Source organism: Oryctolagus cuniculus, chromosome 2 (assembly GCF_051225735.1).
Source record: "Oryctolagus cuniculus isolate XC-2025 breed Fujian yellow rabbit chromosome 2, ASM5122573v1, whole genome shotgun sequence".
Lineage (NCBI taxonomy): Eukaryota > Metazoa > Chordata > Mammalia > Lagomorpha > Leporidae > Oryctolagus > Oryctolagus cuniculus.
Window position 1 is genome coordinate 104,464,110 of NC_142868.1, and position 15,268 is coordinate 104,479,377.

The 15,268-nt window shown below is 52.3% G+C and overlaps 1 protein-coding gene across 1 annotated transcript in view; it reads right to left on the reverse strand.

The window, feature by feature from the left end:
- Positions 1-15,268, reverse strand: part of SH3RF3 (SH3 domain containing ring finger 3) — a 330,082-nt gene that overhangs the window by 28,933 nt on the left and 285,881 nt on the right. The window contains exon 8 of the mRNA XM_008252855.5: positions 3,817-4,130. Within this exon, the coding sequence (XP_008251077.2) occupies positions 3,817-4,130 (314 nt within the window). The remainder of the gene's footprint in view (positions 1-3,816; positions 4,131-15,268) is intronic.

Consider the following 15,268-nt stretch of genomic DNA (forward strand, 5'->3'; position numbering starts at 1 on the left):
GAGCCTTGCGCTGCTGTGAGCCCCCGCACCTTGTGTTCTGCTGAGCCACACCCAGCCTCCCTGTAACCCACAGGTGAGAGTGAGTGACAGGTGCACAGGCACCTGTCTCCTGATGACTTTCCCTGGAGTAATCGTGGGTAACAGCCTGCTCCATAGCCTGTGGTGCTGACGTGTTCATGAAGTCTCAAAACAGTTGGCATCGGAGAGTTGTTTCAAGCACAAAATTTATCTCTCCCGCTGCAAAAGGACAACTTAAATCCTATATACTGGGGCCGGCACTGTGGCATAGCGAGTAAAGCCGCCATCTGCAGTGCTGCCATCCCACATGGGCACCGGTTCTAGTCCCGGATGCTCCACTTCCAATCCAGCTCTCTGCTGTGGCCTGGGAAAGCAGTAGATGGCTCAAGTCCTTGGGCCCCTGCACCCACATGGGAGACCCAGAGGAAGATCCTGGCTCCTGACTTCGGGTCAGCACAGCTCCAGCTGTTGCAGCCAATTGGGGTGTGAACCAGTGGATGGAAGACCTCTCTCTCTCTCTCTCTCCATCTCTATCTCTATATCTGCCTATCCTTCTCTCTCTGTGTAACTCTGACTTTCAAGTAAATAAATAAATCTTTAAAAAAATCCTATAGATCATCTGCTTAAAACTCTTAGCAGATTTGCCGTCTACTCTGACTTCTGGGTGCCACATTCTAGATGTGGACCCACACCCTGTACAAAGGCACCTGAGCCAAGTCTTTGATGAGAAGACCACAGTGATGCCCACTCCCTGTGCCTTCTGAAGTCCAGCAACTCCAGGTCTCCCTGCCCTGGCTCTTCCCCATGCCCAGGACACCTCCCATCGCCCTAGGCTGGGAGACTACACAGGGGTGCAGACAGCCCTGGGGTGCCCCGCACTTAGCAGCAGCTCTGGAAACTTGCTCCAGGCTGGTAGCTTCAGAGCTGCCCCGGGGAGTCTCGTCTTCCACCCAGGATCAGTGCAGGCAGAGGATCCCTGGGCAATCAAAGGCACCCAAATGCTGGACAAGTCCCCCATGCTGTCCAGAGCTGAGCAAATCGCTGAGCCGGAGCCACCTCCTACCCGAGGCCTGGTCTCCCCCTGCTCTGCCCCGGCACTGGGGCCTGCTGTGGTTCAGATGTGTTCAGCTGGAGCAGGGTTCTCTGGGAAGTGGTTAGGATTGTATGAGGTCACAGGGGTCACGATGTGGTGGCATCTGGGGCGTCACAAGAGGACAAGACCTGAGCTGGCAGCTTGCCTGGTCTGACCACACTGTAGCCCTGCCACGCTGGTGCAGCAAGAAGACTCACTGACGCCAGCCGTGCTCTTGGGCCACTCCAAGTCCACGAGCCAGAGAAGCCTCCATTCTGCACAAATCACCCGGTCTTGGGGACTTTGTCACCGCAGCAGGAAACAGACCGGGATGGTGCCCAGAAAGCACTCACAGGCTGTCTCCGGCGGGCTGGCCAGGCCCCGGCTGCCCACGCAGCTCCCTGGGGAAGGGGGGTTATGGCTTTGTGCTAATGGCCTGGCCACAGGCAGCCCCTGCAGGGAGCACCTGTAACGAGGCAGGAGGGCAGGAAGGGCATCTGGAGAGGTTCCCGCAACACACTGGCAGGCGCCCTGGGCCCAAGGACAGCTCTGGTTCAGGATTTGGACCATGGAGAGAACTGCCACCCTGTCAGTACTGGAACTGTCCCCAGAGTCCTCCACACCATGCCGGTCAGGCTGGGCTGGCCGCAGGTGGCAGAGGCCCCAGCCTGGTGGGTCTATGACAGCAGAGCCCCAGCCCCCCAAGCCTTCACTGTTGCAGTAAGTACCATGCAGATGTCCCGTGCTCCCGAGAGAAAGTCCCCCGCCCTTGCCTCGGGCGCCAGGACCCCTTAGCCACGCTCTTGCGCTCTCTCTCACATGCCTGGGAGCACCTGGGCGGGGCTTCAGCAGAACTGGACACTGCAGAACCACGGCGGACAGCAGAGCTGGGCGCTCACTGCTTTCCCCGGAGAAAGTTCAAGTACAGCAGCATCTAGAGAACACTGCCAAGTGCTTGAGAAGATCTCATCATGCACACGCATGCACACGCACACGCACACGACTGCTGAGTTCCCACAGCTGCAGTCACGGTCGGGGGAGGGGGTGAGAGGCCGTTCCCCAAGCTGAGCCCAGCTGCTGGCCAGTGCCCAGCTCCCGGACCTGTGCCTGGCAGAGCAAAGTCCACGCACAGCGCCTCGTGGACTGCCCTGGGGGCTGGCACATCTCTGCCAAGGATGCTTAGCTGTGGCCTGCTGCCTTCCACACAGGCAGGGCGTCCTCCAAGGGGCCGTGGGCGTCCCCGAGACGCAGCTGCTACAGGACTGATGGACAGCGGAAGCCTCCAGTGGAAGCACAGCTTCAGCCCAGGGTCTCGCAGGCGCAGGTACAAGCAGCCCGGCTGCATCCCATCAGCTGCACGCGTAGGAAGGCACGGGTAGTGCGAGCACCGCTCCCCACACAGACGCCTGCAGACCCGACTCTGTACCCCAGAAACTCTCAGTGAGAGTCACGCCACAGCGGCGAGGGGAGCCTTGGGGTTCTTTCCACGTCCCCTGGTTTTCCTGCACAGCTTGGAAGGCCCCGTTAGTCTCGTCTGTTGGGGCACTCTGGCTCCCGCATCCTGAGGACGGGTGGTGGGCGGGGTTCTGCCTGGTCAAGGAAGCTTTGCTAACCTCCCCCAGAGGAGTGGGAGAGGCTACTCCCGCCGTGAACACACCACGAGCGTTCAGGGTACACGCCTGGAACCCTGGCAAATGCACTCTAATCCAAAGACTGATTTCCCGTGGAAAGGGCTGGAAGTCACAGAGCGTGGTCAAGCTAAGAGACGGCCACTAAACCACTAGCCCAGGAAGGCCAGCAAACAGGACGATTTCTGGCCTCAAACCAGCCGCGCACAGCACGGGGGAAGCACTCACCCCATTTCACAGGGCTTTCACAGACTTCATGTGAAAACAGGCAAAATACCTCCTCGCCAATCACTGATACACACATATACAGCACGTGTTCAAACAATAATGCTTTGCATGTTGGGTCTAATCGAATAAATATGCCCTTGAAGTGAATTTCACTTTTTGACCTTATTTTTAAACTCACTTTCCTTTATAAACATGGCTACTAGGAAATTGTAAATTAGATTTGTGGCTTGCAGTACATTTCTGCCAGGCAGTACTAGATTCTAATCCTGGCTGGCCTGAAGTCCAGGACCACCAGGGCAAGCCTGTCAGACTCCGTTTCTCTTTTATGGAAGCAGCCCAGCTTCCTCCAAGTCACAAGAACAGCTAATGATGCCATCGGATCAGCATGCTCCTGTCGGCTCTGTGTCTCCTCAGCCTGTCTCAGACAGCTGGGCAGGCTGCACACTGCTCAAGGGGTGACCCACGGAAGGGAGTGGTGCTCTTCATACCACACACATAGATTTCTAGGTTTGTTAGGACAACATCCTGGCACAGGGCAGTAAGTATCTTTATTCTAACAAGACAAGTGCACGGCAATGATTTTATTTTTTTCAGCAGGTGGTAACCTGAGGAGGGCACACTTTTTAAGGACTTGTGTGCAAATGGTACCTGGGCTTGTGTAGGTAGACCCTGCTGGACCCCAAGGCTGGCCCGATGCTACTCGCACAGCTGCCCTGTTGGTGGGGCCTCCATCTCTGTCATGTGCCTGTGCATCTAAGAGCAGGTACTCGGGACCCACATGCAAGCCTAGATTGTACGAGTGCTACTGCCACCCAGTGCCACACGGCTAAAATAACCAGCCGGACCAGGGCCCAGGAGTGGGTCACTTACCTTTTCATTTTTCTTCTCATCGGCTTTGCACCCTGTGTTGGTGGGGCTGGACATGCACAGGCCACTGATGGCCTCCCCGTTGAGGTTGGCCGCACTGACGTTGGGAGGTGTGATGGCTGAGGCTGCGGACGAGAGAGGGATGGCCGGCCGGGGGCACACCTGCGCTGGGGGCTGGTGGCCGTGCTGCGGGGACGCAACGGAGCGGGGCCTGAGGCTGGTGGCAGGCAGGCGGGACGGAGAGTTTGGGGTGCGCAGGGGCGACACGGTGGCAGTGGGTCGGTCTTGAGCCTGGGCCGAAGAGTGGGCAGCTGGAGCTGGGTTGGAGAGAGCGGACTGAACTGTTAGTGTGCACCTTGCACCTCCTGCACTGTTATGTCAGGGCTCACTGCCTCTCTGTGCAGCCACCCAGGCCATGCCACCATCACGGATCCTACCCCTGCAGAGGTGGAAAAGCTGAACTCTCGCAACCTGCATTCCCGTTTTCCAAATCCCCAGCGATCAGGGAGCCCTGCCTCCCCCTCCCCCCACAGCAGCCCCTCTCTCAGGGGCTAACAGCTTTCCCAAGGTTGCTGTGGGCATGGGCTTGATCCAAGTCTTCTGTGAAGTCTTCTAACTCTGACTACTGTCAGAGTACTACTGGGTACTCTGACTACTGTGACAAGCCAATGCACTCAGAAGATTTTATTTTAGTCTATTTGCTTATTTATTATTTGACAGACAAACAGAGATCCTATCAGATGGGTCACTTCCCAGATGTCGTCAGTGGCTGGGGCTGGGCCTGGCCAAAGCCGGGAGCCAAGAACTCAATCCAGGTATCTCACTTGAGTGGCTGGGAGCCACCTACCTGAGCCATCGCCACTGCCTCCCAGGGTCTGCATTAGCAGGAAGCTGGAGTCAGTACTGTTATGGAACCCAGACACTCTTATGTAGAACTTGGGCGTGTTACCTAATAGGCCCAATGCCTGCCCCACGAGAAGATTTTAAAAAGTGCATGGGTTAAAACGCTCATAAAATTGAAGTCTACGAAAGAACCTTGGAGAAACTCCCCAGTTATTAAATACTACTGCAGGTAAACTGGTCACAGTGGAGAGCTCAGCTCTGATTTGTTCGGATCCCAGAACCAGCCAGCCAGTCCTTGGTCTCCACACTGGCCTTGCTGAAGCACAGCCCACGCAGGAAGGGTGAGCACAATGGATGCCTGTCCTGGCACAGCCTGGGGAAGCCACGCACCCTCCCCACTGCGTTCCGCCCGCAGGTGCGGCTGCACCGGTGTGCCTAAGTGCCAGACTCTGGATGTACGAAGCAGGTGCTTCTCAGCGGAATCCATGCCTTTCTGCTGGCGAGACGCTTCTGACAGATGCTAGGGAGCCAAAGGCATCGCATTTGCAAAACGCTCCCATTTGAAAAGATAAAGTTCCCCGTAAACACAGCGTCCTGTGTAAACAAACCCAGCCACAATCTGCCTTCATGATTTTAAAGAGTCGCCTCCTCCTCGTGACTACAGATGCAACAAGCGGGGAAGAATGCAGTTGCCCGGGGATGGGACGCCAGCCGGCTCGCACCGGGCACTCCGATGTGGCAGCTTCCCGTGACTCTGCCTCCCAAACACCCCTTGAATATACAACGCGCTCATGAATCCTAACAGCGTATCCTGGGCACGTGAAGAAATGCACCACGCACAAGCCCTCCATCTGTAAGGTCTGTAAGCCAGAGGCTTCCCTGCAGAACTGGCGAGAATGCTGGTGAGACCTAATTATGGGGTGCAGAGTCTTTGGGGCTCAAAAGGCAGACCGCTGCTTGGAGAGGGGAATACAGAAAGACTAATGTGTGTGTGTGTGTGTGTTTTTTTTTTGGGGGGGGGGTGGTGGTGGGGGAAATGCAGATATTTAGATGGGTGGGACACAGAGCACTGACATCCAAACGGGCCTGACTCTGAAGGCTTGGGGTGGCAGCTACTCGTGGCGACTCATTCTACTGCCTCTCCCCTGACGCCTGAACCGTCCCTCACGCCGGCCCATCAGCCTGGGACGGAAGTGACGCCACTCGGGGAAGAGCAACCACTCCTCCTGCCTCCGCCGCCTCCTTCTGCCTTCAGCTTGGCCACCACCTCGCCTTGTCACACCACAGGCTAAAGGAGACACGGTGCTCCAGAAAGACGTAAGCCACCATGCCATCCCCTCAACCTCAACTTGTAATACGAAGGGCCTTCATAGAGTTTGCGGAAAACATGCATTAGGAAAGAACCATGCATGGATTTCAAAATGCTTTGTGCCAAAATTAGCCTTTTTAAAAAACTTTGTTTATTTACTTATTTGAGAGATAGAGAAATCTACCATCTTCCAGTTCACCCCCACCCCCAAAACGCTTGCAATGGCTGGGGCTGGGCCAGATGGAAGCTGGGGGGGACTGGGAACTTAGTCCAGGTCTCCCTGTGGCTGCCAGGGCCCCAAATCCTCTAGCCCCCGGGAGCACATCAGCAGGAAACTAGATACACTTTATGTTTTAATTCTGTTTCTGGACACTTTCTGAAGCCCCGTCATCCTTTGTCTCCAGCCACCCTGGCCTCCAGATCCTGCTCACACACACCAGGAGCTGTCTCACCTGAGACTCAGGCTGGCTGGCCTCAGAGCGGTCCTGAGAGCGGACGGGAGACCCCTAGGGGTTTCAGACTCACCTTCACCCCTCTGCTGGAGAGACTGCCCCACCAGCCGGCCTCAAGGCACACCCACCCCTCTGCAGCCCCAAGCCCCCTCACAGCTCTTATGCCATGCTGTGTAATTTTTTTTTTTTTTTTTTTTTTTTGGAGAGGCAGAGTTAGACAGTGAGAGAGAGAGAGAGAGAGACAGAGAGAAAGGTCTTCCCTCCGCTGGTTCACCCCCAAATGGCCGCCAAGGCCAGTGCGCTGCAGCGATCCGAAGGCAGGAGCCAGGTGCTTCTCCTGGTCTCCCATGGGGTGCAGGGCCCAAGGACCTGGGCCATCCTCCACTGCACTCCTGGGCCACAGCAGAGAGCTCTCCTGCATTCACTCCTCTGTTAACTTTGTCGCCAACACTTCCTAACTGAGTTAAGCCTGCTCCACTCAAGAAAGAATCCTTCTGTATTGTTTTGTTTTAAATGGAACCTACTTTCCCCACTTCTCTTTATACCTAGGGTTTAAAAACAGTGTCTGCGCCGGCTCCTTCTTGCCTTTCTAGATCTCCCTTTGTAAGTACCCCGTGTTTGCTCTCTGGCAGCTCTGCCGGTGTCTTCCTTAACCTTTGCTGCTCTGAGTCTGAATACCATCGACTTAGGCTTGGATTTATAGTTATCTTCCTATCCAACACTGTCTGTGCTTTCTGGCTGAGGCCCTGAGCCCTTCGTCACTCTGCAGAATTCCCAGTGAATGCTCGCTCCCCCTTATTGTCCAGTTCTGAAAACCTTGTGAGGGGCACTCTGGGGCTCTGCACTCAACCTCCCACGCTTACACTGCCTGCCACAGTTTTCATCTCTGTTCTGTGTAAATTTCTTTGTAGGAATTTCCAGTTTCACTAATTATATCTTCTTTTTTATCTTTAAAAAAAGTTTACTTATTTGAAAGTCAGAATTACAGTGAAAAAGGGGGAGAGAGAATGAGAGCGAGAGGGAGACTGATTCTGTCTGCTGGTTCACTCCCCAGCTGTCCAGAAGCTGGGAGCTAAATCCAAGTCTCCCACGTGGGTGACAAGGACTCAGCTACATGACCTATCACCTGCTGCCTCCCAGGGTGCACATGATAGGAAGCTGGAATTCAGGGCAGGCCGGGATTTGAACCCAGATGCCGGTGTCCCAGTAGCATCTAAACCGTAACACCAATGTTCCTCTTGAGGCTTTATACTAAGCCTTGAAATAAATGTTCCACTCTTGTTCTTTTTCAACATTGTTGAAACTGGCTGCTCTGGGTCCTTTGTATGTTTATATGACTTGAAATCCAGATTGTCAATCTCTAAAAAGTGGAGTGGGGTTTTGATTAGTACTCCACTGCATCTCTGAGTCAATACTTTAAGAAAAGTATCTTAACAGGGCTGGCGCTGTGGCACAGTGGGTTAAAGCCCTGGCCTGAAGCACTGGCATCATATATGGGCGCCGGTTCTAGTCCCGGATGCTCCTCTTCCAATCCAGCTCTCTGCTATGGCCTGGGATAGCAATAGAAGATGGCCCAAGTCCTTGGGCCCCTGCACCTGCCTGGCAGACCTGGAGGAAGCTCCTGGCTCCAGATGGGCCCAGCTCTGGCCGTTGCAGCCAACTGGGGAATGAACCAGCAGACGGAAGACCTCTCTCCTGTGTCTACCTCTCTCTGTAACTCTCTTTCAAATAAATAAAAATAAATATTTTTTTTAAAATAAAAGCATCTTAAGGATGTTAAGTCTCCCATTCTCTCTCCTTACATGTGTCTTCTTTTGATTCTCTGTGCAATGTTTTGCAGTTTCAGTGTACAGGGCTTCTCTATCTTTTGTCAGACTTATACCCAAGTGATTTTCATTTGCGGGCTATTATATTTGGTACAGTTTTTTAGCATGTGAATTTCTGATTGTTCATAAAATACATTTTTTGTATATTGATGTTGTATCCTGCAACTTTCATGAATAAGCTTGCTAGCTCAATAGTCTTCAGAGTGTGTGAATATTCTTTGGGTTTCTTATGGGTAAGACCATGTCATTGCAAATAAAGGTATTTCATACTTTCCTTTTCAATTCAAAAGCTTTTTTATCTCTTTTTCTTCACTCACTTACCTGGTTAGGACTTCTGTCTCAAAATTAAATAGAATTGGCAGAGGTGGATCTGCTGGGCCTACTCCTGGTCTCAGGGGAAAAGTTTCCAACCTTTCACCATTCATAGATGCTCTTTATCAGACTGAGAAATTTGACCTCTATTCTTTACTTTTTAAAAATGTCAGAGGGGTCAGCGCTGTGGCGTAGCAGGTAAAGCCACTGCTTGCAGGGCCAGCATCCCATTTGGGCGCCGTTTCAAGTCCCGGCTGCTCCACTTCTGACCCAGTTCTCTGCTAGGGCCTGGGAAAGCAGTAGAAGATGGCACAAGACCCCAGCCCCCTGCACCCGCATGGGAGACCTGGAAGAAGCTCCTGGCTCCTGGCTTTGGATTAGCCCAGCTCCAGCCATTACGGCCAACTGGGGAGTGAACCAGCGGATGGAAGACCTCTCTCTCTCTCTGCTTCTCCTTCTCTCTCTGTGCAATTCTTTCAAATAAATAAATAAATCTTAAAAAAAAGAAAAAGTCAGAAATGGATGTTTGATTTTGTTAACATTTTTTCTGCATTTAATAATATGATCATATTATTTTTCCTAGAATAAACAACACTTGGTATATGATTTTTTCATCTATTGCTGTATTTGATTTGCTAAAATTTTGTTGGAATTTTTACTTTCTTTTAGGGATTTAATCTCTGGTCTTATTTTCTTATAATGTCTTTGTCTGGTTTTAGTATTAGGGCAACGCTATCTCATAGAAAGAAACAGAAAGTGTTCTCCTTTCTTTTCAATTTTCTGAAAGCGATTCCATATAATTTTTATAATTTCTTCCTTCACCATTTGGTAAATTTAACCAGTGAAATTGTTAGGCAGGAAGTCAGTTATGAGCTTATGTGTGTGTGACAAAGGCCTCCAGAGAAGACTTCTATGTCCAGCATATATATCTACATCTCAAAGTTATCCCGATAATGTTTCAGGGGCAGCCCAGTGTTCCCATCCTGCCCTGCCCCCTTCTACCTGATAACCTGCCAGGTGGAGGTCCCCGCCCCTTCTGCTGACAAATCTTCCACAATCTCCCAGATGCAGCCCAGTATCTGCATTTCAAACACCCTGCTCCAGATCCCCATTCTCTAGGGGTCCTGCTCACCCTTCCTCTGAACCCAGGATGGCGCCAGCTAGGCTTCCTCCTGTCTGATACCTTCAAGGAAAAACTCAGATAGGAGCTTCTTAGTATTTACAGCCATAAAATCCTTTGTTTCAGGAGGAAATGTGTGAAGACGGAGACCCATCTCCTTAAAAACCCTCAGCCTCAACCGGACATCGTGCTCAGCCCTCTGCCTCTCTGCTGAGCCGCCCGCCTGGCCTGGTCAGGTGTAATCTCTCTACTCAATCATGTAACCTCATTCCCCCACCCCCAGTCTCTCAGGCTCTGTCTGGAGGGGTGCCCATCCATCCTTAAGGATGTCCCTTCCCTAATAAACCTTGCTATTTTACCTCCCACTACTCTTTGTCTCACGCCTGAATTCTTTCTTGTGCGAAGACAAGAACCCTGCAATTTCTCCGGTAACAAAATCATTTGTGCCTTGAGTTTTATTTGTGGGAAGTTTTTACCTACTAATTCAATTTCTTTAATAGAGATAGGCTTATTTCAATTATTATTTCTTCCTTGATAAGTTTGATAACTTTTCATTCATTTCATCTAATTGGTTGAATTTATTAGTATAAAGAATTTACTATCATAATCCTTTATTATCTTGCAAAAGCTACAGGGGGATCACGTCTCTTATCCCTGATATTGATAACAGTGTTTTCCCTTTTTAGTATATCCATCTAGAGGCTTATCAATTTTATTATTGATTCTCAAAGAACCACCTCTTGATTGAACTGATTTCCTCTATTGCTTTTCTGTTGTCTATTTCATTGATCTTCTTCTACTTCTTTTGTAATCTGTTTGCTCTTTTCACCCTATTTTCTTAAGAAAGCGGAGGTCATTGATTGACACTTGTCTGTGCTTTCCAACGGGAGCATTTCGTGCTGGATTTCCCCTAATGCTGCGTTATTGCCATCCCACAAATTCTGATAGGCATTTATCTTCATTCATTCAGCTGGAAATGCTAACATCTTTTTGATTTATTCTTTAATCTACAGGTGATTATGGATATGTTATTTGTTATTATTTGTTACCAACTTCTAATTCAACACTCTTGTGGTCAGGGAATGCAGTTTGTGTGACTTGAAACCTTGTAAGTATTTTGAGATTTAAATATTATGACCTAGAATGAGGTCTGTCTTGGTAAGTGTTCTGTATGTTTTCAAAAAGGGCCCGGTGCTGTGGCATGGGAGGTTAAGCCTCCATCTGCAACGCAGGCATCCCATATGGGTGCCGGTTTGAGTCTCGGCCGCTCCACTTCTGATCCAGCTCCCTGCTAATGCACGTAGGAAAGCAGCAGGGCACACCCCAAGTAATTGGGCCCTCACACCCACGCGGGCGACCCAGAAGAAGCTCCTGGCTTGGGCCTGGCCCAGCCCTAGCCATTGTGGCTATTTGGGGAGTGAACCAGCGGATGGAAGCACTTGCTCTCTCTCCCCTTCTCTCTTTATCTCTGCCTTTCAAATAAGTAAATACATCTTAAAAAGAACATGTGGAGCCAGCACCGTGGCTCAATAGGCTAATCCTCCGCCTTGCGGCGCCGGCACACCGGGTTCTAGTCCCGGTTGGGGCGCCGGATTCTGTCCCGGTTGCCCCTCTTCCAGGCAAGCTCTCTGCTGTGGCCAGGGAGTGCAGTGGAGGATGGCCCAAGTGCTTGGGTCCTGCACCCCATGGGAGACCAGGAGAAGTACCTGGCTCCTTCCTTCGGATGGGCGCGGTACGCCGGCCACAGCGCGCCGGCCGTGGCGACCATTGGAGGGTGAACCAACGGCAAAGCAAGACCTTTCTCTCTCTCACTTTCCACTCTGCCTGTAAAAAAAAAAATGTGTTTTGAATCTGTAAGATGAAATGTGGAGTTCATTTTTTATAGTTTCTATTGCTACATCTTCAAGCTCACTAATATTTTCCTTCAGGAATGTCTAATCTTCCATTAATTCTCTTCAGTGTATTCTTGATCTCACATACTGTTGCTTTTTACTTCTAGGAGCTCGAATTGTATTTTTCAACATCTCCCATTTCTGTATTTACCTTTCTGAATACAGGCAATGCAATTTGAATATCTGTCTTAATGTCTTGTCTACTAATTCTGATTGACTGATCTCTTCCTACTGGGCCATATCTTCCTGCTCCTTCGCCTGTCTAGTAAATTTTTGTTGGCTATCAGCACTGTGACTTTTCTTTTTGTTTGTTTTTTTAAAGATTTATTTTATTGGTGCCTGCACCATGGCTCACTTGGTTAATCCTCCGCCTTGCGGCACCGGCATCCCATATGGGCACCGGGTTCTAGCCCTGGTTGCTCCTCTTCCAGTCCAGCTCTCTGCTGTGGCCCGGGAGGGCAGTGGAGGATGGCCCAAGTGCTTGGGCCCCTCCACCCACATGAGAGACCAGGAGGAAGCACCTGGCTCCTGGCTTCGGATCGGTGCAGCACCAGCTGTGGAGGCCATTTGGGGAGTGAACCAACAGAAGGAAAACTTTTCTCTCTGTCTCTCTCTCTGTTTACAACTCTAAAAAAAAAAAAAAAAGATTTATTTATTTATTTGAAAGACGGAGTTACAGAGAGAGGTAGAGACAGAGAGAGAGGTCTTCCATCCGCTGGTTCACTCCCCACATGGCTGCAACGGCTGGAGCTGCGCTGATCTGAAGCCAGGAGCCAGGAGCTTCTTCTGGGTCTCCCATGCAGGTGCAGGGGCCCAAGGACTTGGGCCATCCTCCACTGCTTTCCCAGGCCATAGCAGAGAGCTGGATTGGAAGTGGAGCAGCTGGGACCAGAACCGGCACCCAAATGGGATGCTGGCGCTTCAGGCCAGGGTTTTAACCCACTGTGCCACAGTGCCAGCCCCCAGTGTGACTTTTGATGTTGGTTAAGAGCTGGATGGTTTTTATTCCTAAACATATTCTGGAGTTTTGTTCAGGACACAGTCAAATTAATTGAAAGTTTGATCCTTTTGAAGTCTGCTTCAGGTGGGACAGTAAATCCTGCCCTCATTGTGTCTCCTCGGCCCCAGGCAAGAGTCTAGATCCATCCCTTAAACACAAAAACCCGACTCCACTATTTAAAACCCTATAGTGCGCTACCCAGGTGAGAGCCTAGGTCCCTTCACATAGTCGAAAGCAGAGATGGGGAACATCTTGACTGTGGGCTGCATAAGGCCCATGAAATCATTCGTTCTGGCCCTGCCACGCAACAACAGGTGCGACCCAAAATTCAGTAAATCTAAGCAGGCTCAGTTTTACACTGATATTTCGTTTGGTCCCATGAGCAATGTAATAAATATCCACATGACCCTTGACATAGAACAGGTTCCTCCCCACTCCTTCCTCACCAGCTCACCACACCTCCCCTCTGCTCTGTTTCCAAACGCACAGGCCTCTGCTGGCCTCAGGGGCTGTGCTGGCCCCTCCCTCTACCCCCGACACTTGGCTCGCAGCCACACGCTGAGGTCCATCCGTCTTGCAGATTCAAGGCCAACTGTCACCAACAGAGCAGACCCTGTCCCTCCATGCCTTGGCCTCCGCTGTGAGAGGGGGGACCGTGGCCTTCTCACCACAGCTGGTTCACGGGCCTACACCTTCCTTTCTGTGCTGTCTGCTACTCCTTTGTGCCCTTTGGGATCCCAGGTGTCCTCGCCTCCTGTCGTGAACATCCCATGCCCCTCCCTGCCACACCCTCTCCCACCTTTCTCCGCATTCCGACTGAACAGCCTGCTCTTCCTACTATGGCACGCAGACACTAGCACAATGGGCTGTCTCGTCTTTCTTGCTCCCTGGGGCAGGAATAGGGTCTGGCTGGCTGCTCTCTGTCTTCCGAGGCTCTCACAGTATCCTGACCAGTATCCAGCTCTCTCCCGGTGCTGCGTTGTTGATGCAAACATGGCGGTGCAGAGCTCCTGCCCTGCCAACCACTGATGGGGGAAGCAAGGAACACTGGCTGTTTACAGGGGTGCTCGTTCCCTGCAGGAAGGAGTCACATTAATCACAGACAGCAAATCATATTGGATGCTGTGGCCAATGCAATTAAGTCTTTGTCAAGCTGCCTGACTTTGGCTAGAGATGAGAATAGTGTTGAAACGCCTCCCCACGGCCAGGGCCCAGGGCGGGGGCCTGCTTGGAATGGGCAATTACTGCAGCAAACAAGCCATTGCTTAGGCTGTCAACAGTGTTTTTTTTCCTCTCTGCAAATGCAGAATGAAGTGGAAAATGCGGTGGGAACTCAGGGGCATTCAATTTACTGATAAGACTCCAAGGCGTGGGGACAGGCACTGGGCTGGGGTGCCCTGGGGGAGCTGTTTAGCCATCCTCTCCCCACATGTAACATTAGACTGATGTCCCACCATCCTGGTTACTATGGAGATGGACAACGGAGACGCGGTGCTGCACTGCTCCCAGCCACGCCAATGTCTTTTGATGCCATTTGTTATCGCATGGAGGGAGAGGTGACGGGCTGGGCTCCGTTTTCTTCTCCCAGTTGGAAAGTTTCTAGCACGGCTTGGCAGGGTAAGGTCACCAGGCTGGCTATTTGTGCAGATGGCGCCCTGCTGGGATGCCCACTCCCCGTAGTGTTATGGGGCACACCGGGCCTACTGGATGGGGTGTCTACGACCAGAGAGACCTGGCCCAGGCCTTTGGCAACCCAGGTCCTGCCTGGTACTCCGGGGCCAAGGAGACGCGTGTTGCCTGTTGTGACAGCTGCAACCCTAGTTGGAGGTGACAACAAACAGCAGCAGGGCATCTCACATCACAGGGTAAGTGTGGCTGATGCGAGGTGAGGGGCGTCTGGGACCACAGAGTACTCCTCCAGAACTCCTGCAGTGTGGGAGAGGCAACGCATTCTTCCCCCCGGGTCCCGGAGGCCAGGTGTGCAAACACGGAGGACGCCATCCAGGCTGATGCAAGCCGCAAAGAATACATGAGACAGGGCCAACCCCACCACTGCTGGGTGCGGACACCACTCCACATGAGGCTGGACCCACAGCTTGCAAAGCCCATCCCTGCTGCTCCTGAAAAGGGGGGCATTTCCACTGCCCTCGCCCCCGCTCCCCCAAAGTGATCCACAGGGCACCTCCTCTTTGTGTCTGCTGAACACAAGCAGGTGCAGGAGCCCCTGTTGCCAGGTGGGGTCATGGACCCGCACCTCACTTCCAGAGCATGCTGGACAAAGGGGCTTGGCTTTTACTACAGTGACTGGGAATCCTAACGCAAGGATGTGAGCCCCCAGTCAGCCAGGGGCCCGCAGCACAATCCACGGCCACCACACCTCTCAACCACACGCCCTCGCCTTCCCCCAGGAACCAGTGCCCCTGTGGTGTCTTCCAGGCCGGGGATGCCTTTGTCCCTGGGCTAGCCCAGGAGTCCCGGGGCTGTGGACCTGACTCCCGGTCTCCCTGAGTCTCCCACGCAGCTGTCTCGCACTCAGACCCAACCTGCCTCCCTGACTAGTTCAGTGCCCTGTGCGGCCGCTGCAGCCCCCACAGGGCCAGGCCCCTATCGCCTCTCACCTCCCCTAGCTGGCTCCTGCTGCACCCAGCCGCCCCACCCCAGCTGTGCTCCACACGATGCCACAGGAATATTCCATAAAGTG